We start from the raw sequence: 25,750 nt of genomic DNA, 5'->3' as shown, positions 1-25,750 counted from the left end.
CGCAACGCAGTACTTTTGTTAACAGAACCGCAGCTACATGGTAAAATATGTCTTCAGAAATTTTCTGTCATAGTTTTACAAAGGTAACCCTTTTGCTGAGAGATTATCAATTTGGAATCCTATTACTGTGCTAGATACACGTCTAATTGGAAAGAACCTTTGTGATAAGTCTGTGTTTACATTGACGGTGCCATTTTTACTGTAGCCAAGGAAACAAGATGACGATGACGCTCAAAAGGAATCTCAACATTTGCTAAATTTTCCAACTCACATTCAGGCAATGTGCAGTTTTCAAACACCCTACCACTGCAACATTTTCTATTTAGAATTACTATGCACATGTTTTACATATCCATTCCATGAAAAAAAAAACCCTCTAAAAAAAGGCATTATTTTTATTAGGGGTACGTGTGAATGTGTGTGTATGTGTGTGTCCACACGTGGTGGTGTGCATTTATTTATTTTAATATAACTATTGTGCAATTTACTTATTGGGCTTTAGGCTAAGTTTTCGAAAAGTATCATGACTATCAGGAAAATGACAGGAAAGTGGATAACAATGAATTAAGGGTTCCTGGCAGCCTAAGACACTGTTTATCTCCTTTGAGGTAGACAGAATTCAAATTGCCTTCATTAGCTGAGCAATATGCTGTGGAGAATGAGCTAGATACTTATCAAGAGGCTCTTTCATTTGCATTTTTGCTAAATTATCAAGCTGCTCTGTTTTCTTGGTGCTTCAGAGCTGTGAACAGGAGAGAAAGAAAATTTTTCAGGTAGGTAAGCCAGTGGGTATTCAAGGACCAGAATTAAAGAAAAGACAAAGTTTATCAATGACGACGTCAGAATTGTGCCTTGTGCATTTGTGATACAAAAAGACGGTCTCACAGACAGTTAGGACCCAGGACGTACAAATGCATTCATTCTCCCCACATCCACCAGTACCCCAAGCAAAGCCAGAGGCTGTTCTTTTGATAAACGATCAATACTTCAGCTGACACTTCCCTAGCAGCCCTGCTGCTGCTGGTTAAAAGTCTGAATTTCAATTAAGCAGTAAATCTTTACGGTGTTACATCTTGAACAGTCAGTTAATGTCTCCCTAATCCCCTGAAATTCTGAAACACTATTATTTTGCCGAGTCATTTCCTTTAAGATAACTCAAAAGGAAAAATATTCTTAGTTGACTGGTAAAGACAAATTTTCCTCCAAATGAAACACTAAATATTAAATAATTGCTTTGTCTAGGTTTTTAATAATATGCCTATGTGCAAAAGATACTGTCTTTCCACAGCATAAATTGAGATAATCACTATATTAATATATAACTGAGTCAAAAGTCCACTGACTTGATGGTACACCTTTAGCTCATATGTTCCATTTCAGAATTCTTTTCCATATACACATTCCTTGGAAAACTTCTTAAGTCATACAAAACACCTAAGCATCCATAACACCAATCACACTCAAATCAGCATAAACATTCTCATTTCCTATGTCATCAAATGCCCCTATAGATTTGTTCTTAAAACTTTTTATATATTTTCAAAAAGTATTAGTTGGCACCTAAAAAACCAGCTAATAGAGAATCTTTGTGCAGCTTTCCTGAGTATTTCAATATTTTAAGAGAAAATATAGGCCATTTGATAGGCACCACTTCCTTCATGTAGGATTTTAAAACAATTTTAAATTTATGAGGCCAGAAAGCCAGATTAACAGAACTTCAAAGCTACAGATTTAAAGTAGCCTTAACATCAGATCCATTATTGAATAAATTCAGAATATCAGAAGAAAGTCTTTCCCCCGGAAGCAAACGCAGCTTTGCCTGTGTCGGCAAAATTATGCCATTATACGTGCTCGTCTTCTCAATCATTGAGAATGCAAACAGTTCTTTCATTACTTAAAATAATTCTAACAATTGCCTTGAAGAAGTATGAACTACTTCATCAGAATGTCTCTGTGATTTTGACAAAAATAAAATAAACACATTTTATTTATGTATCAAACCAGCACGGGGCAGCTATGACATTCTCCATGTCTTATTATTAGATGGTCAGGTATACAGTAGGCTAATCGTGCGTGAATAGGAGGCACTTCCACTCACGATGCTCCCAGCCCTGCGATGGGAGATGCAGAGCGACAAGGAGCACATGGGCTGTCACAGCCTTCTGAGCTACTGTCAGTCAGCCAGCCAGGAATTGAATTAAACTCCACGGTTTTTGGCTTTTCACCCCACTACAGTAAAATCTCCCAACATATTTGCCTTTCGTCTCCACATCAGGTCTTAATAATTAAATAATAATATTATAGCCAACATACCCATTAATAACAACTCAAAAGATCATTTTGTTCAATATTAGATATTTTATTTTCTTTTGGAAAACACCGACAGTTATTTATTATATTTGCTTTCTTTGAAAATTGATGTTATTTTAAGTTTAACTGCATCTAATTCATTCTATCCATAGTGCGTTTGAACACTGCGTGTTCTGGATTTTTTATTTTTTATTTTTTTGAGGAAGATTAGCCCTGAGCTAACATCTGCTGCCAATCCTCCTCTTTTTGCTGAGGACGACTGGCCCTGAGCTAACATCGTGCCCATCTTCCTCTACTTTATATGTGGGACACCTACCACAGCATGGCTTGCCAAGCGGTGCCATGTGTGCACCCAGGATCCTAAAAGGCGAACCCCCGGGCCACTGAAGCAGAACGTGCGTACTTAACCGCTGCACCACTGGGCCGACCAAACCCCTCGTGTTCTGAAAATGAGCGGCTGTTAGACTAATCCAGCTAACTAAACCTTCTAATGAACTAGCAAAACTTAATTTGATGGCTGGGCTTAACTCATCAAGGAGGAATTAAGAGTTTTATTAGCTGATTAGTTGTCATTAAAACAATGCACGTTTGTATTTTGGACAACATTCTACTATGGTGAGAAAGAAAAGTAAGTCTGGATTACAAGAACTGGGGAGATGGCTCAGGAATCCTATAGCTCTAGGATCCTACAACACTGTGAATATTTTTAACCATAAAACTGAAATGTGGATTATTGTCCAGGAAGACATGCATGCTTTTTACATCAAGTAACTATTCCTTTAGTTATTGAATTTTTTGTTTTTACATTATTTTTGCATATCAGAATAATTATAAGGATTAGACAACTGATAGATGTGTTTGAACATATTTTCAAGAAAGTGGTTTTTGATAAAAAGAAAGTACAGTACAAAAATAATAAATTACGTAGTTGTGTCAGATTGGGAGACCAAAGAAATGGTTAAGAGATGAAAGAGAAGGGACAAAATTTTGCAGACTAGAAAAGTAATAATAGAAAAGAAAAGAACAAAGAAAAGATACAGTAGAAGCCATCCCACAAATCAGGGTTAAGTTTCAAGTGGAAACACTGGAATAAAGTGTAGTAAAAACAGCAGAATTTGCTTACTGCATGTCCCATGACTTAAATACTATGGAATCTTTTAAGCAACATATTATAGAAAACAAAATTCACTTTAGCCTATTTGTAGAATACAGCATAAAGTTCTAATCTTTAATCAGAAGACCACATGAAAAACTATTATTATCTAATGACCCACACAAATTCTTGTTCTAAATGTTATAAAAAGCCTCACATATTGTTTTATAATTTTAAAAACAGGTTTAAAATTCTGTAAATCAGTAAATCTCTTGGGCATTTCAAAAAGAAAAAGAGAACCATTTACAATGGAAAAAACTATGCACTTACCGTCATGATTAGGATTTCCTAGTGTCCACGGCTCATCTGAGTCAAAATGAGTATCTCCCCCAATTCCCGGTCCAGGGAAATAGGCATGTGCCAAAAACCCTCCCTCTCCATCAAAGGGAGAACTGTCTCCATGAAAACCAGATGCAAAAATGATGGTGATGTCCACATCGCGTTTGCCATTTTCTAAGTCACTGTAGGGAACTTCTTCGAACGTCAGGGGAGTTACATTCTGCCACACGTCAAAGGCACGGCGAATAGCTTTCCGGGTCTCAGGGTCTCCCACTTTTGGTGTTACGTTCTTTATACTGAAATTCAGAATAAAGAATAATCAGTATGGCTTTGTTATACATGATCCTACTTATTACAGATTGACATTACAGATTTTGATCTATTCAGTTGAGTAAAATATTCGAAAAACAGTCATACTAAATAGGAAAGAAATTAATTCCTTCTGTCTCTATAGATAGATTTTGCTACGCTGGGGTTATTTAATTCTCAGCATTGTAGTATTCTTTTACCAAAGCTATACCTTCTCTGCAGAACAGTCAACAGTGGGGTAATTAGATCAATCAGTCACTTCGCCTCCTGAGCAACAACAGAAAGGCAGCTTTGCCAAATGATCAAACAGGTGTAGCGGGTTTGAGCTGAAATAAAACATTCAATTTCTTCCTGGTTACAATTACTTTTAGGGGCACAGCATTGTGTGCACACATGTTACGTCCAGATGATGTCGTCATGCTCTTCTTTATCTAGGAAGACCACTTCTGTAGACACAAAGTTATCTCTTAGTTTTTAAAAAGGTCAACTAATTACAGTTTTTCATGTTCTATTGTTTTCTTATTATATACTTAGTTCTTTGTAGTTAAAATAAGCAATGTGAGTAAATACCTTTTTACTACAAGGATTTCACAATTATATAAATTTAAAGAAGTAACTTGGACATTATTCATTTAATTAGTTTATTTGTCTTGAGGCTAATAATAAATGGATAAAAATTATAAATATTTTTCTCTATTTAGCACTAATCAGATACTTCTCTTTTCTCAGTTCTTTTTCTACTTTTTCTAAATAGAACAAAAATGAAACATATATGTGTATTTTATATTGTAGTAGTGTAAGTTCATAACATCTTTGTGAAGGCAATGAGTAAATTTCATAGGTGTCATAAATAAGTTCCAGATCCCTTCAAACAATAATATATATCTACGAATCCATGAATATACACTCAGGAAATATCTTAATACATAAAAGAGATTATAATATGTGGGTGAATATTTATTGCAATGCAATAATAAAAAACAATTAGAAGCTGAGCAACTTACAATAATGGAGTAATAGTTAAATTATAGTGTTTCTACTGCATGTCATAATACAAATAGGACTCAACTATTTTCGCCATTTTAAGATTATTTAGCAGCATGGCAAAGTATTTAAGATATATTTCCCAGTGAAAAAACAATATGCAGATTATATTTAACGCAATTGTACATCAACATAATTATAAATATTAGGCAGGAATCATGCTGAATTAATAATTATGGTGTTAACTGAGTATTTACTATGAGCCAGGCAAGCATTTCACAATATTTTATTTAACCCCTTGAGTAACCCAATAAGATGGGTATTATACCTATTTTAGAGGAATTTAGAGAAAAGTTAGAGTGGCAGAGTTGGTTTTTTCAACCCAAACATTCTGACTGAATAATCTATTGTCTTAAATTCTAAGCTAGACTACACATCTAAAACACGGTTTTCACCATTTTCTAATGAATATTCTGGACCATATTTACATTGACTATTTGATGGTAAATATCATTTATTACATACAAAGAAAATAAGGATTGAAACCAAGTGGAAAGGGAGTGGGGCAGGAGTGTTCCAGGAAGAAGAAAGGGCAAGCAAGAGGCCCTGAGGTGGAGACGTTGGCAAGTTCAGAGAATGGCAAAGTTGCCGGGTGGTCTGAGCAGAGAGAGCAGGCGGGCGTCAGGGTATGAGGTCAGAAAGACAGCAGAAAATCAAACAAGGTCGGGCCCGGTTGGCTGCTGTGAGGAGTTTGCTTTTTGCTCCAAGTGAGAGAGGAAGAATTGGAAGCTCATGAGCAGAGAAGTGACATCTGACTTATGCTTTAAATAAACGATTGAGCCGTTATGTGGAAGATATATCATAGTGGAGCAAGAGGTGACCCGGGGAGACCCATGGGAACTCTCGCAGAAATTCAGGTGACAGATGACAACACTGTGGCCCAGGGGAGCACCCATGGAGACACAGGCACACCTCCCTTCATTGTGCTTCGCTTTATTGCATTCCACAGTTAAGATGTATTTTTTAAATTGAAGTTTTGCGACAACCCTGCTGTAGACCAAGTCTATTGGGGCCATTTTTTCCAACAGCATTTGCTCAGTTCATGTCTCTGTGTCACATTTTGATAATTCTCACAATATGTCTAACTTTTTCATTATTATTATTATTATATTTGTTATGGTGATCTGTGATCAGTGAAGTTTGATGTTACTACTGCAATTGTTCTGAGGTGCCACGAAGTGCGCCCATATGAGATGGTGAACTTAATTGAAAGATGCTGTGTGTATTCTGACTGACTTCTCCACCGACCAGCCGTTCCCCCCCTCTCTCCCTCTCCTTGGGCCTCCCTATCTCTGAGACACAGCAATACTGAAATTGGGCCAATTAATAACCCTACAATGGCCTCTAAGTGTTGAAGTGAAAGGAAGAGTCGCGCATCTCTCACTTTAAATCAAAAGCCATAAATGATTAAGGTTAGTGAGGAAGGCATGTCAAAGCTGAGACAGGTCAAAAGCTGGGCCTCTTGTGTCAGTTAGCCAAGTCGTGAACGTAAAGGAAAAGTTCTTGAGGGAAATTAAAAGTTCCATTCCAGTTGTAACTTTGAATTTTGTCTAAATTAACTTTCCTAGTTGACTTTTATTTTCTTCCCCCTGTATGGGATCTCAGAAGCCTCTCAGGAAAGGGCAAGTATTTCTATGACACACTATTTGAAAGAATGTACTACATAAAGTGTACTCTTCCAGGTACTAGAGACATAGCTGTACATAAGGCTCTGCTCCTGTAGAACTTAGATATTTTAGTCATAAAAGATAAACAACAAAAAAGAACAAAAAAAGACAGAGATGGCGATAAGTGAGGGGTGGGGGACTGAGGTGAGTAGATGATAAATGGGATTTCAATGACAAAGGGCCACACAGCCTAGCACTGAGTTTCCAAGCAGTGGGAACAGTGAGAAGCCCAAACAAATGTGGCTGGTTCAAAGAATGGGATTGCCTGTGAATTGGTGCAAAATGAACGCTGAGGACAGTGGTATGAGATGAAAGAGAACCAGCAGGGGGAGGCCTATATTCTATGAAAGGAAACCATGGGAGAGTTTTAAGTAGAGAAGTATCCTGGTATTATCCCAAAGGTCACTGTTTCTGATGAAAAATGAATAAAGGGACAAGAATGAAAGCAGTAAAACATTTCAGGAGTTTAAGCCAGAGAAGATAGAGATAGGTACTAGAGCGGTAATCATGAAGATATGAAGAATTTGTTTCAGTATATGGTTAATGGGAACTGGCGTCAGATTCAGGGTGTGCCGGAGAAATTACTTTCAAATAAAAGATAATCTTACAACAGAGAAAATAGGTGAAATCATATTAGTATGATATGTGTATAAATGCATAATGGTTCTGACAAAAATGAAGCAATAGAATATAATAAAGAATAACAAATGGGCAGTACCATTTGGATGTGAAACACATCACTGTGTTTCTCAAAGTTATGCACTAACTAGCTTCCAAAGTATGCTTAACCATGATATTCGTGATTCATCAATGAATACAAGACACAGGCGTAGGCCTCTAGGTCAGCACTGGATTCTGAACTAGGTGCAAACAAAAACCAACTTAGAAACTTTTATGCCATTGAGAGATGTATTTTCCATTTACTAACAACTGAAATAATAAAGGGTACAGACAGATCATGTGATCTTAAGAGTAAATTAAGACTGTTATCCTCCATATTCTAATGCAAGGTGCACAAAATTAATATGTACACTTGCAAAGCAAAGAGAATACCATAAAATGACTAAAACGAAGGTCATGTTTGAAAAACCTAACAGAGCTAATTTTAAAATGCTTTTACTTTCCCTTTTCTTTTTCTAAACAGAGTAGTAATAGTGAACATACTTTTCATTTCAATAAGATAATTGATTTCATGTTTTGAAGTCTCTGTCATTTTGAGTTTTTTCTTTATGCCATCGCACGGATTCTTTTAAACTTCCACTTTGATAAATTTTGGAAATTTACCTAAACAAATTAATGTGTTATCTTTAATGACATGCCTTACGCAATCTTACATAAAAAAATTGATGAAATGGCAACTTTTAGACCTCTTTTTACTCGTCAGAACAACTGGTACTGCAGGAAAGATATGCCAATCGACACATGAGGCGAGCATCTCAGTCAGGGCTGTCTAGTTTTAACTTTGTTGAACCCATACCAACTCATTTAGTAACAATTCCACACACTAACAGTGGAGCATTTCCCCTTCAACTTTTTCATAGAGTGATAAACCTTCTTCAAAGTATTATTTTATCTGCAATATGAATGTAAGAACAAAATGAATATTTTATTATCTGGTATCATGTATTAAAAGTTAAAAGAAGCTTGTATTCTGCTTTATAATTCTCAATAGAAACATACGTTTCTAGGGTAATTTTAAAAAATGAGAATTTGACGTTTAGAGAAACTAAATTTTAAGGGGAAGAGACCTTTACTAATGAAACTCTATGGAAGCATGCATGCTTTCTTAATTGATAGCACTGTAAGAATTATTTTGCTTCATTAGTTCCATAAATGTAAAAATATTAAACATTTGTTCAGAATAGAAGTTAAGGGAAATGAGAAACAAGGTCATTGCAATAGGTTTTATCCCCTTCAAATCAAGAAAATTCTATTTAGTTACTCCAGAGACAAAGTATTACCCAACAGCTAATACTACTGTGTAAAGTCAGAAATCTCCAGGATTAACATCATTGGATCCAGACCAATTTATTTAACAAAAATTCTACATATTAATAATGATTATTTCCCCTTAAAATTTTGATAGAGTGATAAATCTTTTTCAAAGGTTTATCTCTAATTTTGAAAGTAAGAGAAACTGAATACTTCGGCATCTAGTTAAGATACCAAAGTCGTATAATATACTGATGTCAAAATTAGTTTGGTATGGGACAAGGTTAAATACCCTTTAGTCAACTCAAGAGACAAAAATTAGTTGTTCAGCAAAGCATACTAACCCTTTATGAAACATGATTAGCAACTAAATGGAATTTATTGTAATTGGGAAAGTAGACAATTGCTAAGAATATAATAAAGTAAAAAGAATAAATTGCATAGGTAAATTATTAGCAGATCCATATCTAAAATGTATTATTCTATCAGGAGAGAACTAAATAGACTAATTTATTTTTATTCATATTATGTTCGTTTAGTTGATGTGGCTTCATTGTTTTTTAAGTACAAGAAATGGTCATAGAATAGAGATGGAATATGGAGCCCCCCTAGGAAAGCTTACATTAAATATCTGGCTATTTCCCAGGAGGCCAGCTTTTCAGGTAAGGCAGACTTTGGTACATGTTACTTTGGGTCTTATTTAAAAAGTGTCTGTTTCTCAGCCTATTGTGTATCCTCTGGACACACTAGTTGAAGTATCTTTCAAGTCAATGGGATCATCAAGTTCCGTGAGCTCCCTGGGCTTAGAAAGGATAGTGAGAAATGGTTCTGAGGAGAAACTGATTATTCCTTAGCAACTTCTAGGTTGCTTTTCTTTGCATATATTATGAAAGTAAAATAATAACCACTAGTGTGTGTCCTCAGTAGTCACAGAAGCATTCATTTAAAATCAGGGCTAGCTGGAGGATGAATTTACTGGGAAAACTTATACTAATTAATATAACACAGTATGATCATATTATTTAATATATTATGGATACTTATTAATATAATACAACTTAAAAAACAGATGCAGCTGGCAGTTTAAGTACCTATCCCACTGGTCACTTATTACATAATGTATTATTTCAGAGTTTAGATTTTATAGAGAAAAGGAATTAGGCTAAGTCTATTTTATAAAATATTCAGTAAACTTGGGAAAGAAAGATCTATTAAAAACGTTGTTATTCATTAAGTTGCTATTATTGGTTTGAATAAAGTTTAACCAAAGCCTACTAAGAATTCGTTAATTTATTCAACAACTATTTATTGAGACCCAAATACACAACAGGCAGTCTACTAGGTTCTGGGGCACACAAAATGGGTCTCATCTCTGACATAAAGAAGTTCCTGTATGGTCTGGAAATAACACATAATTTACTATTCGGCAATTATTAACCTACATGCCCGTCCCCCACACTAGACGACCTTCTCCATGAGAACGGGGTCTTGCCCAACACATCTCTCGACTGTCAGCGCTGCCATACAATGCTGTTCAATAATCATTTATGCAACAAACACCACCTAATTACCCAAGAAGCAAAATTTGCCAAAAGACACTTGATGGTAAAGATTCAAGTACGAGATGAATAGCCACCAGTCCTTGTATTAAAATTATCACCAGCATGTAAATTATACATCAGCCGGAGTTATACATAACCCTGAGGATACTTGAATGAATCTTCTGGGACAACCTCAGAAGTGCCCATTTCTAGGAATCAAACACTGAGGTCGTTAAAGTGGAAGGCCCAGGAGCCTCGACATTCCCTTTACACAGACTGATTACAGAAGGTTCCTTCCCACACCACATCTTAAAGATAGGAAGACATCTTAAAGTCACATGACCTAACTTTCCAATTATTTCATGAGCGGTCTCTAATTTCACTGGTAAGTAAATAAATTTCTTGGCTTTTATGCCTCCAATGATGAAGACGACTCATAGGACAGATGACTTAATTTTCCAACAGCTCAAAACATTAGATTTTTCTGAAAGCCTTTAAGTATTTGAGAATAACTGGAAACTTCTCCTGTAAATATCCTTTCCATTATGTTGAGAACCCTTGGCTCTACTCTTGAGCTCTTCCTCACGCAGACGGCTTTCAAGATCTCTTAGCATTCTGACTTCTTTTTTAGGAGTGTACTTAATATGCCAAGAAACAGCTAAAAATGTGTGGCCTGAAGAGAAAAGTACATATCAGGTAAGGTTTGGCCAACAAAGCAAAGAAAAGAATCATCATCACCACTGCTTTGACACTTTGCTTTCTCTCGGTCTAATTTGGTCATTTTAGCTTCTTTTGAGCCACATTATACCATTGGCTCATAATGAGTTTGTGATCAAGTAAAACCGAGAGTCGACCACCGCACTCCAGCTCCTGCCTGCAGTCTGTGATGTCACATTTCAGCTATCCTTTCCAGGAATAATTATTTTTTGAGTTTAAATGTCACATTTTATATTTATTTCTCTAGATACAGTAAGAAAAGTAGTAGCAGATACTTATATAGTACTTACTATACACAAGGCAACTTAACGCCTTACATATATTCATTCTAAAATTTAATATCCATAGCTTTCATTCTCAACTTTCTAAATCTCGTTAGAATACTCTTAACAATTTCTGTGATTTGTCTGGCAAATTAAAAGGAGTTAATACAATAGTTGCTATTTAATAAGCACTAACCATGTTTCAGGCACTAAGCCAAATGTATTTTTCCCCCATTATCTAACTTAGTTTTCTCCCAAGCTTTATGAGATTGGTATTATTACAATATTTGCTTTGCACACACAGAAAATGAGATTTAGAAGATTAAGTAACTTTTCCTGGTTTTACAGGTAGCAAGGATCAGAGCCAGGATTCAAACCCACATCTTTCTTTTTCCAAAATAAGACTCTTAACCATGTGACGTGCTTATCAATAACCTGGAAGTTTAAAGGGACAGACACTAATTATCTGAATATTCAAAACTGGCTGAGACAAGTGTCAATATAGGGACACAGCACAAATGGAATGGCGATCGGCTCTGAACATATCAGCTCTTCACAGCGTCTTTCATTCTTCTTGAAACGAATGGCATGGTCAGCGCCTAAGGCTGCAGAGGCACTCAACAGGGTACCCTGCCAAGAGTTTGCAAATCAGGTCAGAAAAAGGATAGCACTGGAAATGAAAACAATAAATATCAGTGTACAGAGCTGAGTAAATTCTATAGTTCTAAAGTCGATTATACACTTAATTCAATTAGAGTTTATTAATTTTTTATACGGTATGTAGTAAGAATCTAATTTCATTGTTTTCACATGGATAACCAATGATCACAGAAGGAGCTAATGAGTAAAATAGCCCATGCTTTCTCCACTGATCTTTAAGGTCCACTCTGGCATAAATCACCTTATCCTATGCATGAGTCTACTTCTGTGCTCTCCTGTCTGCACCGCTGGACTGATTGTCTCTGTGCTAATACCACATATTGCCTTAATTAGTATTGATTTAAAGTAAGTCTTTGTATCTAGCAGGTGGGAACGTTTTGATTAATCTTGGGCCTTTCACTATTCCCCAGAGATTTTCAAGTCAGTTGTCAAATTATACAAAATCCTTACTGGGAATTTTGCTAGAATTGCATTGAATTTGGGGAAAAGTTGAATCTTCATTACACTGAGTATTTCTAGTAAGAGCAAAATATATCTCTGCATTTATTTTTGGTGTTCCTTTATGTCTTTCAATAAAGCTTCCTAATTTTCTTCATAAAGGGCTTACACACATAGGCAGATAGAGTTTCTTCTCTCTTACATTTTTGTGTCTATTTTAACGGCACTTTTGTAAAGATTACACTCTTTGTGTGTGTGTGTGGCTGTATACTTTGTATGTTGATTTTGTATTGAAAAGCTGACTACAGACTTCCCGTTTCTGCTCTGATTTGTAAAGAGCCTGGAAGTCCTCGCTCCCAACTTCATAACAAGAAAAAATGCTGAGAAAGCAGAAAGGAACAACTCTTCTTAGCTCCCTCTGAGAACTGCAGTCACAGGCAAACTTCAACCCCCAAAGTGGAGAGAAAGATGAACAGAGAATCACAGCTTATCAGGAGCAAGAGCCCTGATCCCAGGAGGCTGGCAGGGACAATTTAACAGGGGTGCGGACTACTGTAAGAATGGAAATCTCTTGGAGGCCCAGCCTAAGGGGAGGACCGCCACACACTCATGAGTTTTACCTCCAGGTGCCCCACCAGCTTCTCACAGTAAAGACAGGAGACAAACCCCTCCTGCTTCTAGTACAGGGATAGGAAAAGCAACAATTTAGAAATATGCCCAGAGCATTCTGCTCTCGATAATGCAGACTTGCCTTCAAAGATAACTATTTTATCAGAACCTCATCTGATCTAGGTGAAAGGCAGTTACACAATTCAGCCCTCTAGCCTTCCTGTCTTATATAATGGAAGAAAAAATAAGGGCTAAGACACTGTTCTGAGGGTAACAGCCCAGGAAGTCAAGCTCACTTAAAACACTGCGAATTAATCATACGATTACAGACTGCTTCCTCTCTATAACACCTCATACCACACCAAAAGGACACAGCACAGTAACGGTCAGCTACAAACGAGAGAGCTGCAAGACGCAAAGTCTATTTAAGAAGGAGTTTCTAGGGAGACTCCAAGACAACAGGGAAGACAAAAACTAGGACACTGGAGGAAACTGAAGCCTCTCACGCCTTCAGCACAGGAAACATTAAACAGCCAAACTTCCAACCAGATAAACATAAAAGCTTATGCTAAAGGCATTACCTCAGTAACTACTACCCAAAATATCATGTCTGGCTTTCAACAAAAAACTAAAAACATGCTAAAAGGCAGAAGAAAACACAGTCTGAAAAGACAAAGGAAGCAGAAGAACCAGACTCAGATATGGCAGAGATTTTTGACCCAGACCAGGAATTTAAATTAACTATGATCAATATCCTAAGGGTTCTAATGGAAGAAGTGGACAAGAAGAAGAGAATACACGGGTAATACAAGCAGAGAGATGAAAACTCCAATAAGGGATCAAAAGGAAATGCTAGAAATCAAAAATACTCTAACAGAAATGAAGAATGTCTCTGATGGGCACATCAACACACTGAACATGGCCAAGGGAAGAATCAGTGAGACCTGAAGCTAGGCCAGTAGAAACTTCCCAAATTGAAAAGCAAAGAGAGGAAAGGATGAAAAACAGAACAGAGGATCCAAGAACTATGGGACATTTACAAAGATGTAACATAACATAATGTAAATATCAGAAGGAGAAGAGAGATAGGAACAGAAGAAACATTTAAATATTAATGGCTGAGAACATTCCAAAATTAATGATAGACACCAAACCACAAATCCAGGAATTTCAGAGAACACAAAACAGGATAAATATCAAAAAAGCTACATCCAGGCATATTATATTCAAACATCAGAAAACCAAAGACAAAGAGAAAACCTTGAAAGAGAACAGACGAAAAAATACCTATCTACAGAGAAACAAAGATACTGATTCCATAGGACTTCTCAAACATAATGCAAGCAAGAAGAAAAAACTGTAACTTTGTGAGGTGCTTAAGGTTAACTAAACTTACTATGGTAATCGTTTCATCATACACACATATCAAATCATTATGTCACATACCTCAAACTAACACAGTTTATATGTCAATTATGTCTCAATAAAATGGTGGGGGTGAGGAGAAGAGAATGGAGTGAAATATTTAAAGTGCCCAAAGAATAAAACCACCAATCTAGAATTCTGTATCCAGTGAAAATATCATTCATAGGTGAAGGAGAAAAAAGACTTTCTTAGACAAAGAAAAACAGGGAATTTGTTCCCAGTAGAACTGCCTTACGTGAAATTTTAAAAGAAGTTCTTTAGAGAGAAGGAGATTGCTATAAGTCAGAAATTCAGATCTATTTAAAGAAAGGAAGAGCATTAGGGAAGAAAGAAATAATAGTAAAATAAAATTGTTTATTATTTTAATTGATCTCACAGAGAAAGGTTTGTTTAAAATAATAATAGCAATAATTTATTGGGTGATTATAACATGGATAAGTGAAAAAATGACAGCAATGTTATAAGGGACGATAGGGAGAAATTAGGGACACCGTCTTATACGGCACCTGCAATACCTGTGAAGTCGTGTAGTGTTATTTGAAAGTATACTTACGTTATTTGTAAATGTATATTGCAAACTCCGGGGCACCACTGATAGAATTTTAAATAAAGTATAATTGATATGCTAATAGAAAATGGAAATACATACAATGCTCAATTAAAACCAGAGAAGGCAGAAAAAGAAAGGACAAACAAAACAACAAACAACAAACAACAACAGCAACGAGCAGCAAAGAGTTACAAATATGGCAGATATCAATTCAACTACATCAATAATTACTTTCTATATGAATAGTTTAAATATAACAATGAAAAGACAGGGACCATTAGAGTGGATTAAAACAAAGCAAAACAAAACAAGACCTGATTATAAGTTGTCTATAAGAAATCCACTTTAAATATAAAGACACTGATAGAGTAAAAGTAAAGGGATAAACAAAGATATACTATGCTACACTAATTAAAAGAAAACTGTAATAACTGGAATCATTTCAGACAAAGCCTTCTTCAGAGCAAGGAAGACTATCAGGGATAAAGAAGAGCATTACCTAACGATAAAGGTGTCACTTTTCCAAGAAGACACAAGAAACCTTGATATGGATGTGCCTAACAACAGAGCAAGAAAATACATGAAGCAAAAAGTGACAGAACTGCAAGAACTAGACAAAGACACTGTTGTATAGTTGGAGACTTCAACACCCCTCTATCAGCAATTAACAGATCCTGTGGACAGAAAATAGGCAAGGACATATTTGAACTGAACAGCACTATTAATCAACTCGATCTATTTAACATAGGCTCCTTCAGTCAAAAACGCAGAATACTCATTATTCTCAAGCTCACATGGAATATGCACCAAGGACAGCTGGGAAAATCTCAAAGTACTTGGAGATACAACAATATACTTATAATAACACACAGGTCAAAGAAAAAAAATCTCAAGGAATATTTAATATTTTTGAACCAAATCAAAATGCAAATACAAGTTAACAAAATTTGTGGGATGCAATAAAAGCAGTACTTAAAGTATAATTTATAGTATTAATTGCGTATTAGGGGAAAAAGAAAGGTGAAAATTAATCTAGGTTTCCAATATAGGAAATTAGAAAAAGAATAGCAAATGGAAGAAAAATATTGGAGCAGAAATCAATGAAATTGCAAACAGGAAAACAATACAGAAAATTAAAAAATTAAAAGCAACTTTTCCAAAAAGAGCAATATAATTGACAAACCTCTAGCCAGAGTAACCAAGAAAGAAGAAGAGAAGACACAAATTAATAATATCAGTTACGAAGGAGGGCACATCACTATTGACCCCATGGATATTAAAGGTCAATAAAGAATACTATGAACAAGTCTATGGCTGTAAACGCGATGACTTAGATGATGCCATGGACAGAATTGTGCCCCCACCCCCAGTTCATACACTGAACCCCTAATGCCCAGTGTGACTGTATTTGGAGACAGAGCTTTGAAGAAGATGATTAAGGTTAAATAGAGTCATAAGGATGGGGCTCTAAATTTAGTAGGACTGACATCCTTATAAGAAGAGAAAGAGATACTAAAAATCTCTCTTTCTCTCCACACGTGCACAGAGGAAAGGACAGATGAGGACACAGTGAGAAGGTGGCCATCTACAAGCCAGGAACAGAGGCCTCACCAGAAACTAACCCTGACAGCACCACAATCTCAGACTTCTGGCCTCCAGAGCCGTGAGAAACTAAATTTTTGTTGTGTAAGCCAGCCAGGCTGTGGTATTTTGTTATGGCAGCCTAGGCAGTCCAATACAGATTTAACGGACAAACTCCTTTGAATGACATGACCTGCAAAAACTTACACAAAAAATGGACCAGGACCAGATAGTGGCACTGGTGAAGTCTACTAAACATTTCAGAAAGAAATTCTATCAATTCTCTACAATCTCTTCCAGAAAACACAAACAGGAGGAACACTTCCTAACCCGTTCTATGAGACAAGCATTACCCTACGATGAAAACCAGATAAAGATATTACAAGAATGGCAAACTACATGTCAACATCACTCATAAATAGAGATACAAAAATCCTCAACCAAAAATTAGCAAATCAAACTCAACAATGTATAAAAAGAATTATTCACCATGCCAAAGTGGGATTTATTCCACTCATGAAAGGCTGGTTCAACATTTGCAAATCAATTAATGTAATCCATCACATTAAAAGGTTAAAGAAGAAAAATCATATATTCATATAGATATATGCAGAAAAAGCATTTAAAAAATCCAACACGCATTCATAATAAAAACTTTCAGCAAACAGGAAATAGAGGGAACTTCCTCGACTTGACAAACATCTAGAAAAAAGCCTATAGCTTAACACCATACTTAATGGTGAGGAACTAGATGTTTTTCCCCCAAAGACTGGGAAAAGGCAATGATGTCTGCTCTCAGCACTCCTTTTCAATATTGTACTGAAAGCTGAGCTAATGTAATAAGACAAGAAAAGGAAATAAAATATATACAGATTGGGAAGGGAAAAATACAACCGTCTTTGTTTTCAGGTGACATGATTCTCTATGTAGAAAAAAAGTCAGACACATAGATCAATGAAACAGAATAAAGAGCCCAGAAATTGACCCACACATATAATCGACTGACCTTTGACAAAAGAGTAAAAGCAATGGATAAAGGATGATCTTTTCAACAAGTGGTGCTGGAATAGCTGGACATCCACACGCACAAAAATGAATCTAGACTCTGATTTTACACCTTTCACAAAAACCAACTCGAAATGGATCAAAGACCTAAGTGTAAAAACTATTATACTTTTAGACTATAACATAGGAGAAAATCTAAGTGACCTTAGGTTTGTCAATGATTTTTTTTATACAACGCCAAAAGCATAATAAAGAAAATAATTGATAAGTTGGACTTTATTAAAATTAAGACTTCTGCTTTGCAAAAGACACTGTAAAGAGAATGAAAAGACAAGCCACAGACTGGAAGAATATATCTGAGAACATATCTGATAAAAGACTTGTATCCAAAATATACAAAGAATTCTGAAAATAGCTACTCAATTAAAAGTTGGTCAAAAGATCTAAACAGACCACCCACTAAAGAAGATATACAGATGGCAAATAAACATACAAAAACTTGCTTGGCATCGTATGTCATTAGGGAATTTCAAATTAAAACAAGAATAAGACACCACTGCACGTCTATTAGAACGGTTACAACTGACAACACCAAATGCTGGTGAGACTGTAGCGTAATAGGAACTTTCACTCATTGCTGGTGGTCACACAAAATGGTATAGCCACTTTGAAGATAGTTTGGCAGTTTCTTAAAAGCTAACCACAGTCTTACCATATGCTTAGCAATTATATTCCCAGGTATTTATCCAAATGAGTTGAAAATTTATGTCCACACAAAACCTGCCCATGAATGTTTATACCAGCCTTATTTGCAATTGCCAGAAACTGGAAGCAACCAAGAAGTCTTCAAGTAAATGGGTAAAAAAACTGTGGCACATCTATACAATGGAATAGTATTTAATAATAAAAAGAGATGACCTATCAAGTCACGAAAAGACATGGAGGAACCTTAAATGCACATTGCCAAGTGAAAGGAGGAAGTCTGAAATGGCTGCATAGTGTACAATTCCAACTATACGACGTTCCAGAAAAGGAAAACTATAGAAGCACTAAAACAATCAGTAGTTTCCAGGGGTTTTGTGGGAGGAGAAGGAGGATGAATAGTTGTAACACAAGATATTTAGGGCAGTGAAACTATTCTGTATGACGCTGTAATGCTACATAACATTACGCGTTCATCAAAACCCGTAAAACTGTAACACAAAGATACAGTGTGTGTTTTACAGTGTAAAGTCCTAGTGTAACCTGGACTTTAGTCAGTAATAACATGTCAATTACTGGCTCAGCAATTGTAACAAATATGTCACACTAATGCAAGATCTTAATAATATGAGAAATTATGTGCGTGTGTACATATGTAGGGGGCAGTATACTGGGATTACCTGTATTATCTGCTCAACTTTTCTGTAAACCTAAAATTTCTCTAAAAAAACTAAAATCTACCAATCTTTTTAAAAAGCTGGCTATATTCTTTTATTATTTCTACAAATTATTCTAAAAGATTATTTATAGTTTATTCTGGGTTTTCTATATAGAAAGTAATATAAACTGTGACTAATGAAAGTTTTCTTTCTTTACATACCTTTATATCTTTTACTTCCCTGCGACTATAAGCAGTTATGCAATGTTGTCGAATAGAAGGAGAGGCAGCAGATATTTTTTGTTGTCGCTGTTGCTCAAGGATTTTTTTCAATACTTCACATTTATTATATGTGAAATATAAAATAAAGCTGTGGTTTTCATTTTAACAAATGCCATTTTTCTGGATAAGGAAGTGTCCTCCTTTGCTTTCATTCCTAGTTATCATAAAATGATGTCAAAGGTCCTTGTATGTATCAAGGTGCTCCTACAGAGCTTCTCTTTAACACTCCAGATTACTTTCAAGACAGTTCAGTGTGTCTACACTTGACCTGCAAGCTCACATACTTCCTAAACTTCCTGCCTTCCCTTAACTCTTGGGTTTTATAGATTCTTTCCTTTGGTTTCACCTCTAGATATATTTTAATTTCTTTACTTTAATTTATTAATGTCTCTTATCTAGATTTTTCTTCAATCAGGAGAGTGGTTTACAGCATTTACATTGCCATCTGGCCAGAAAAGGAATTTCTTTCCGTCGTTCTTCACCAAAGTCTAGGAATACTTTTCAAGGTCTATCCAATTTTTCTGCTCAATAAGCACTATTTGCTAACTAATTCACTTATAAAAAGAGGGCTTACTGAATAAGAGACATGGGTATTCCCAGTTATTGGGAAAATACAAACTGTCTTCCATATTAATTTATTGACGTCATACTTGCTTAGCTGTATTTTAGAAGTGTGGATTGCAGAGACGGCAAAACAAGCTTGTGAAGTAAAAAAACTTGTGAACAAATTTAAATGACCATCAATACCAACTCCATAGGCTTGGCCTAAAACTGCTTCCTCTTAGATTTCTCTTATTTACAGAAATAGTTGAAATAAGTTTCATAAATCAATAATCTAGGAACATGCTATCTGGGAGGATTAGTATAAGAAGACAAAAAAACCAGTGAAAAGTATTCCCCAAACAACCAAGTTCATGTGGCACATTCCAGATATAGAGATAAAAGGTCAATACACTGAGTTCTTAATTTTATCTTTGAGCATATATGAAAGGTTATTCATACAAAGAATAATAATAATAAATTTCTTTCCTCTATTCATGTATTTCGACAGTGATGGTTCTTTACAACCCACCCTCTCCCTGAGAGCACCCATCTTCTCCCTGGCCTTTGGTCTAACAAGTTCTTTGTCTTCCTGGCTTAGCTGAAAGGTCATTTCTTTGGGGGAGAGCTTCCCTGCTTTTCTAGAGTGGGTTGGATGATCCCGGTGTGTATTTCTCTCACATCTTGTTCCTTCCCTTTCGTAACAGGCATCACATTTATATGATTGTTCAACGTCTCCGAATGACTGTAAATTCTATGAGGATAAATGACGCCCCATGTTTTATTTATTGCTATATCCCCAGTGCCTAGCACTGTTCTTTGTTCAAAATGGGACTCCATAAACAGTTGTTCAATGAATTAATGAATAAATATGAACACCTCCATTAGCAGCAACTGTCTCTCCAGGTTGGAAGACACTTGCATCTCTTGGGCATCCTTCATCGAAGACAAAAGAAGAAAGGATGATTCATTTGCATTGTTGCCAAAAAGATAGAAAGTAAAATGGTTGGACTGATACTAAAAGTTAATTAGTAGGTTTGAAGACATTTTGTCTAAATGACAATTATTTGTAGACTTTATTATTTGATTACTTTTTAGATTATGAACACTTGTTAAAGAATGCAATGTGTTAGAACACTCATCTGACAGTCGCTCAGAATACTGGCATTCCTTCAAGAAGCTGGAAGAATTAGTCGACAAAAGAGACCGGTATTTCAAGGAATGTCTACAAGGCCCTCAAATGGACAACGTATTCTCTCCTCAATTGCAGTTTTTGGTTCCTTATGTTAACATTTTATCACTATAGGTCACCACCTAGTCAACGTGCAAAAGATATCAAAACAAAATGTCAAAATAAACAGTTGTGAAAAAATGGAAGAAACGGTAATGCGTTATTAGTTCTTATACCTGTAAGTGATGTGTTTGTGCTGCCACTTCTGTCCTGTTAATGCATATCGCTTTCGACGAATATTAAATTTCGAGCTACCTCTTGTCTGGTCAGGTACACCACATCGAGGTTTCTTCATCCAGCTGCAAAAAGCAGTATTTTCCAGTTATTTACCAACAACCCTAATCATTAATTTCAAAAGGAAATCAAGTAAGAAGTTAATCTATGACAGTGATAATACAAATGAGAAAACATAAAGGAGAAAACTGTCGATTTTCTTGCAATTTGAATCTAAGTAGAAAGCATATTATTTCCCTGAATGATCAAGAACCAACAGTTTACAACTCAGATCCTTTAGATAATTTTTATCTCTCTATTTCTTTTTGAGCTAACTGGAGACTGAGGTATCCTTAAGCGTCTAACTAGAATCTGCTGTTACCAAGACCTTAACATGACCTTGGACAAGTCATTAATCTCTAGTCTAATTCATAAAATGAGACTTTTTAGAATAAACGTTGACTAAGGTCTCTTCCAGCTTTAGCATCCAACAATTCTTGAAATCTATTAAAGTGACCTTCAATTCCGGGAGTCACAAGGGTACATGCGACTCTTCCGGCTGACACAGACATACAGTGTTTGTTTAAACGCCATTTGCCTTACTCCACTTTTTTCTACTTTTCACTTAGATCATTACCCCAATTTCCAAGTCACGACCATTTGCTTTGAATCTTTAATAATAACCAAATTCAATGCTTAAGAAATCTATTTCTTTTCTGGATATGAGGTTTAACATATCTATTGAGAAAATGAAATGCTGCTTTTGACTTATTAACTGTTAACACTTATATAGCCACAGTCATCAAACTCCTGTTCGGGAGGGTCTCATTTGTCTGTTGTCACGTTTTCTGTGCAGTTCTGCTTCTTGTCGAAGAACAAAGACTTTCATGATTTTGAGTAGTTTGTCTTTAGAGACTCATAAGATAGCTTTACCATTCATTGGCCCATTTACTTGAACAATTACAAAGCTAATGCAGAATTTTCATGGTCCTGCATGCTTCAGAAAGAGGAAATGAGAAATGAAACCATTTTTGCTGTATTTTAACAGATATGTGACAATTTCTATACTTTTTAAATGGAAAATAATTGACTGTATATATGACTATCTAAAGATGTCCATTTTGTGAAAATGAATAAAATAGTTTACACGTTACATGGATAAATGAGTTAATCAGCTTTTACAAACACAAGAATAACTTCATGCAACAATGAAATCATGACTTTTGCTTTTTAGGAGAGATGACGCTTTTCCAGTGCATCTTATAAATTTCTCCTTTTTTATTCTGCCCCTAGTAATGAGGTAGACCTTGTAGCTATCAGACTTAACATAGTCCATCCTGGTTTATAGTGCATTGTAGGTTACTTCAGAAAATCACTCTTTCCCTTATTAAAATCTCCAAACCAAATGAGACGTCTTGAAATGCTTACTCCTAGGAGCTATTGAGACCTATGGAATTAAAATCTCTGGAGTTGAGACTGGAGCCCTCTTATTTCCAACTAAGACTCCCATGGCATTCCTAAGCCAGCAAATTTGAGAGATATTTCACTGGACCATAAAACAGTCAAGGGCAGAGGATCTATCCACACACTCCTACTACGTTGGACAACCCCGGCATACAAAAGATATTCATTGAATATGAATTTTTAATGAAATGTTTTAATGAAAAGTCATTACTTTTTATTGTATATTATTGGATCTAGATATATTTAGCTAGCAAATATTAAGCATTAATGGAGGACTTATTAGGATTTAAGTGGCTTTTACATATGAGTATTTCATTAATTATATTCTCAACAAAAATTACAATATTCCTAAGGCAGGTACTTACCCTCACCTCCCTGAAATTACTGAGAGAATAAACAATACATAATTATTAAATTATGAATAAATTTACTTACTGTGGGATGTGGTTACACTTACATTTAGCTAAGAAAAATATTTAAGTAAGCACTCTGGGAGGAGAAATAATTTTGAAATGGATAGTGGGATAAAATTTGACAAAACAGAATTAACTATTATTGGGATGAAATGCATTTTCAATCAGGCTATATTCTCTAAAATTACTTTAATAATCCATAAAATTAAAAGATGAAGGATGCTATTGAAAGAAGTTTAAATTCATTAATACAAATTTCCGTTTTAAGTCATGCATATGTTGAATCTAGTAAAAGTTTTCTCAGTGAAGCATTGCATCTTCCAAAGGATGGGGTTTTTAGAAATAAATATTAGATTCCTGTGCTGAAAACTATCTGCTGAATTCCTTATGTATTTCATGGGCTTTTGCCACTTTATATAATTTTTTCCTTATGTTCCAACTATATGTTCATTTATTTACTTACTCTATCCTGATCCATTCATCCTACAAACTTTTTGAGCTTTTAGAACATGCTGAGAGATATAAAAAAGAGTGTGGATAAACAGATGAACAAGGCAAGGGATCCTTCTTGAGCTCACAGTCTGCAGGTGAGACGGGAATGGTGAACAAAAATCACGACATACTGGGTTAAGTGCCCTCACATGTCCATCTAGATATCCTGTCATCATCTCTAATTTTACACATAATAAAAACAAAATTGTGATTTTCCTTCCCCAAACTTGCACCAGTTCCTCTAATGCCTTAACTTAGCTGGAAATCTGAACAGCTTTCTAAGCCCAAGCCAGGCCCCCAGGTAGCCACTGCGCCTCTCTCCCCACGTCCAGTCAACTACGATGCAGTTTCTCCTGCTCCAAGTTCCTCCTGTGTCTCTCACTCTCACCAGGGCCTCCTTCTCACTCCTCCAGGTAAATCTTCCCAAAGCACAGACGTTTTCTTTGCATGTTCTGAGCATGAAATGCTTCTAAGGAAAGAATCAGATTCAGGCCTGCTTGGTGAGATGTCCCCGGTCCACCTTCTTCCCAAAATCCACGCAGGTTCCTACAGAATCAAACCTCCTTCTGCCTTTGCAGACAGTGACCTCCGTCTGGATACCTTTTCCTCCTTGTTCACACCGAGAATCCTGGTCACCATCATCATTCAACTCACATAGGTGAGTCTACCACCCCAAGACAGCGGGCATTACACTGCGCGCTCCAGTTCATCTATGTCTGTCTCTATCTTCCACCGGCCTGCAAATCAGGCCAGAGAGCCCAGTGCGGGGTCAGAGCCCGGGGAAGTCGCCAATGAGGAAGAAATGAGGGAAGTCTGCACGTCTGTCTTTGCACACCAATCTACCCCACTATCCTACATGATTCCAGAGACTTGGTAACCTACAGCTTGTGCCTTGAACAAAAGCTCACTGCATGGAGGTTGTGCAGAAACTTTATAAAGAACTAAATCATAAAGTAGATGCCTTAAGCGTAATAAATAAACATATAAACAGGCATAATCTATTATCAACTAATAATTTAATGCAAAAAACCCATAATGAGGGTTGGTCAGATTGAGAGCACTCTAGGTTAACTTCACCAATGTCTGCATCCAGATATTCTGGCTCAGAGGTATTAGCAGGTCATATTTATCAAAATATGGAAAATCCCAAAATATGATCAAAGCATACCATGAGACTGAATATGACGTGTAGTCTCTGAGCTAAACTATGTGACTCCAAACATTTAAATTATTCCATTTCCTAAACAGGTTCTTTCTCCTACAATTTTTGGGTAAACTATATTTATTTTTCAGTGTGTCAACACGCAGCTCACATACCTATGCTTCTCTTCATTTGCTAAGCATTTTAAGTTGACATTTGAAAGCAAACATGGGGAATGGGCACTGGGGGAGGGGTGAGCTACAAGAAAGGCATTTTGTAATTTCAAGGTGTAAATGATGGCACCGCCTCAATTGTCATAAATACTGATACACAGCATTGATTTAGCTGTTTAGAACCCAGAGCGTTTTTAAATTAGTCGGGCAGATCATTAATGTCTTCATTTAAATTAACTTAAAAAGGAAAAATATCTAAACTCAGTACTCTTGGGAGGAGTTATATTGTAAAAATTGGGAGAGGGGTCTAGAGCCAGATTGCCGGGGTTCCCAGCCTCGCTCCACTGGCTCACTAGCCTTGTGACACCTGTCAGGCTACTGTTTCTTTCCATTCCTCAGTTTCCCCATCTATAAAATGAAGCAATAATATTACGGAGTTATTGTGAGGATTAAATTAATCACATGAAACAGAACAGTGCCTGGCAGAGAGTAACTGCTACTGTTATTAACTTATAATGATAATAATTACTGTTATTTCACAGATATCAGAAAGTGCTTGTATCAGTGGCAGTGGCAGCAGCAGTGGCAGCAGACAGCAGCATATCAAGGGGTTTCAGTTCACCTTGACCCATATGTTAACATGAAGCACTTTGTTATTTATAACAGGATGTTCCCGGTATTTTGATTAATAAAGATACCCACAGATACACTATTGTCTGTTTTATGTAAATAAAGTAGCCACAAGCTTCTAAATGAGTTTACAGTAATGCTAAGAGCCACCAAGGAAACAGTATCCATTCGCTTCAGTAAAAAAAAAAAACTTTTAATGAGTTGGGCATTCATGTCAAACATATAGGGCTCCCCACTGCATGACTCCAAGGGGTGCCTTCAAGCTGTAGTACAATGGAAATGCTGCCCTTTGGGTCAGAGCTGTGCCACACAGTGACCCTGTGTACAT

At 36.1% G+C, this 25,750-nt stretch overlaps 1 protein-coding gene across 1 annotated transcript in view; it reads right to left on the bottom strand.

Annotated features, from left to right (window-relative positions):
- The window catches only part of MMP16 (matrix metallopeptidase 16), a 283,352-nt gene that overhangs the window by 116,897 nt on the left and 140,705 nt on the right, over nucleotides 1-25,750 (bottom strand). Inside the window, exons 3-4 of the mRNA XM_044780366.2 lie at nucleotides 21,073-21,195; nucleotides 3,734-4,038 (exon numbers count right to left, since the gene is read on the bottom strand). Of these exons, the coding sequence (XP_044636301.1) occupies nucleotides 3,734-4,038; nucleotides 21,073-21,195 (428 nt within the window). The remainder of the gene's footprint in view (nucleotides 1-3,733; nucleotides 4,039-21,072; nucleotides 21,196-25,750) is intronic.

This window comes from Equus asinus, chromosome 12, assembly GCF_041296235.1.
Source record: "Equus asinus isolate D_3611 breed Donkey chromosome 12, EquAss-T2T_v2, whole genome shotgun sequence".
Taxonomy (NCBI): Eukaryota; Metazoa; Chordata; class Mammalia; order Perissodactyla; family Equidae; genus Equus; species Equus asinus.
The sequence above is the reverse complement of the archived record's forward strand: the minus strand, read 5'-3'. Positions and strand labels throughout refer to the sequence as shown.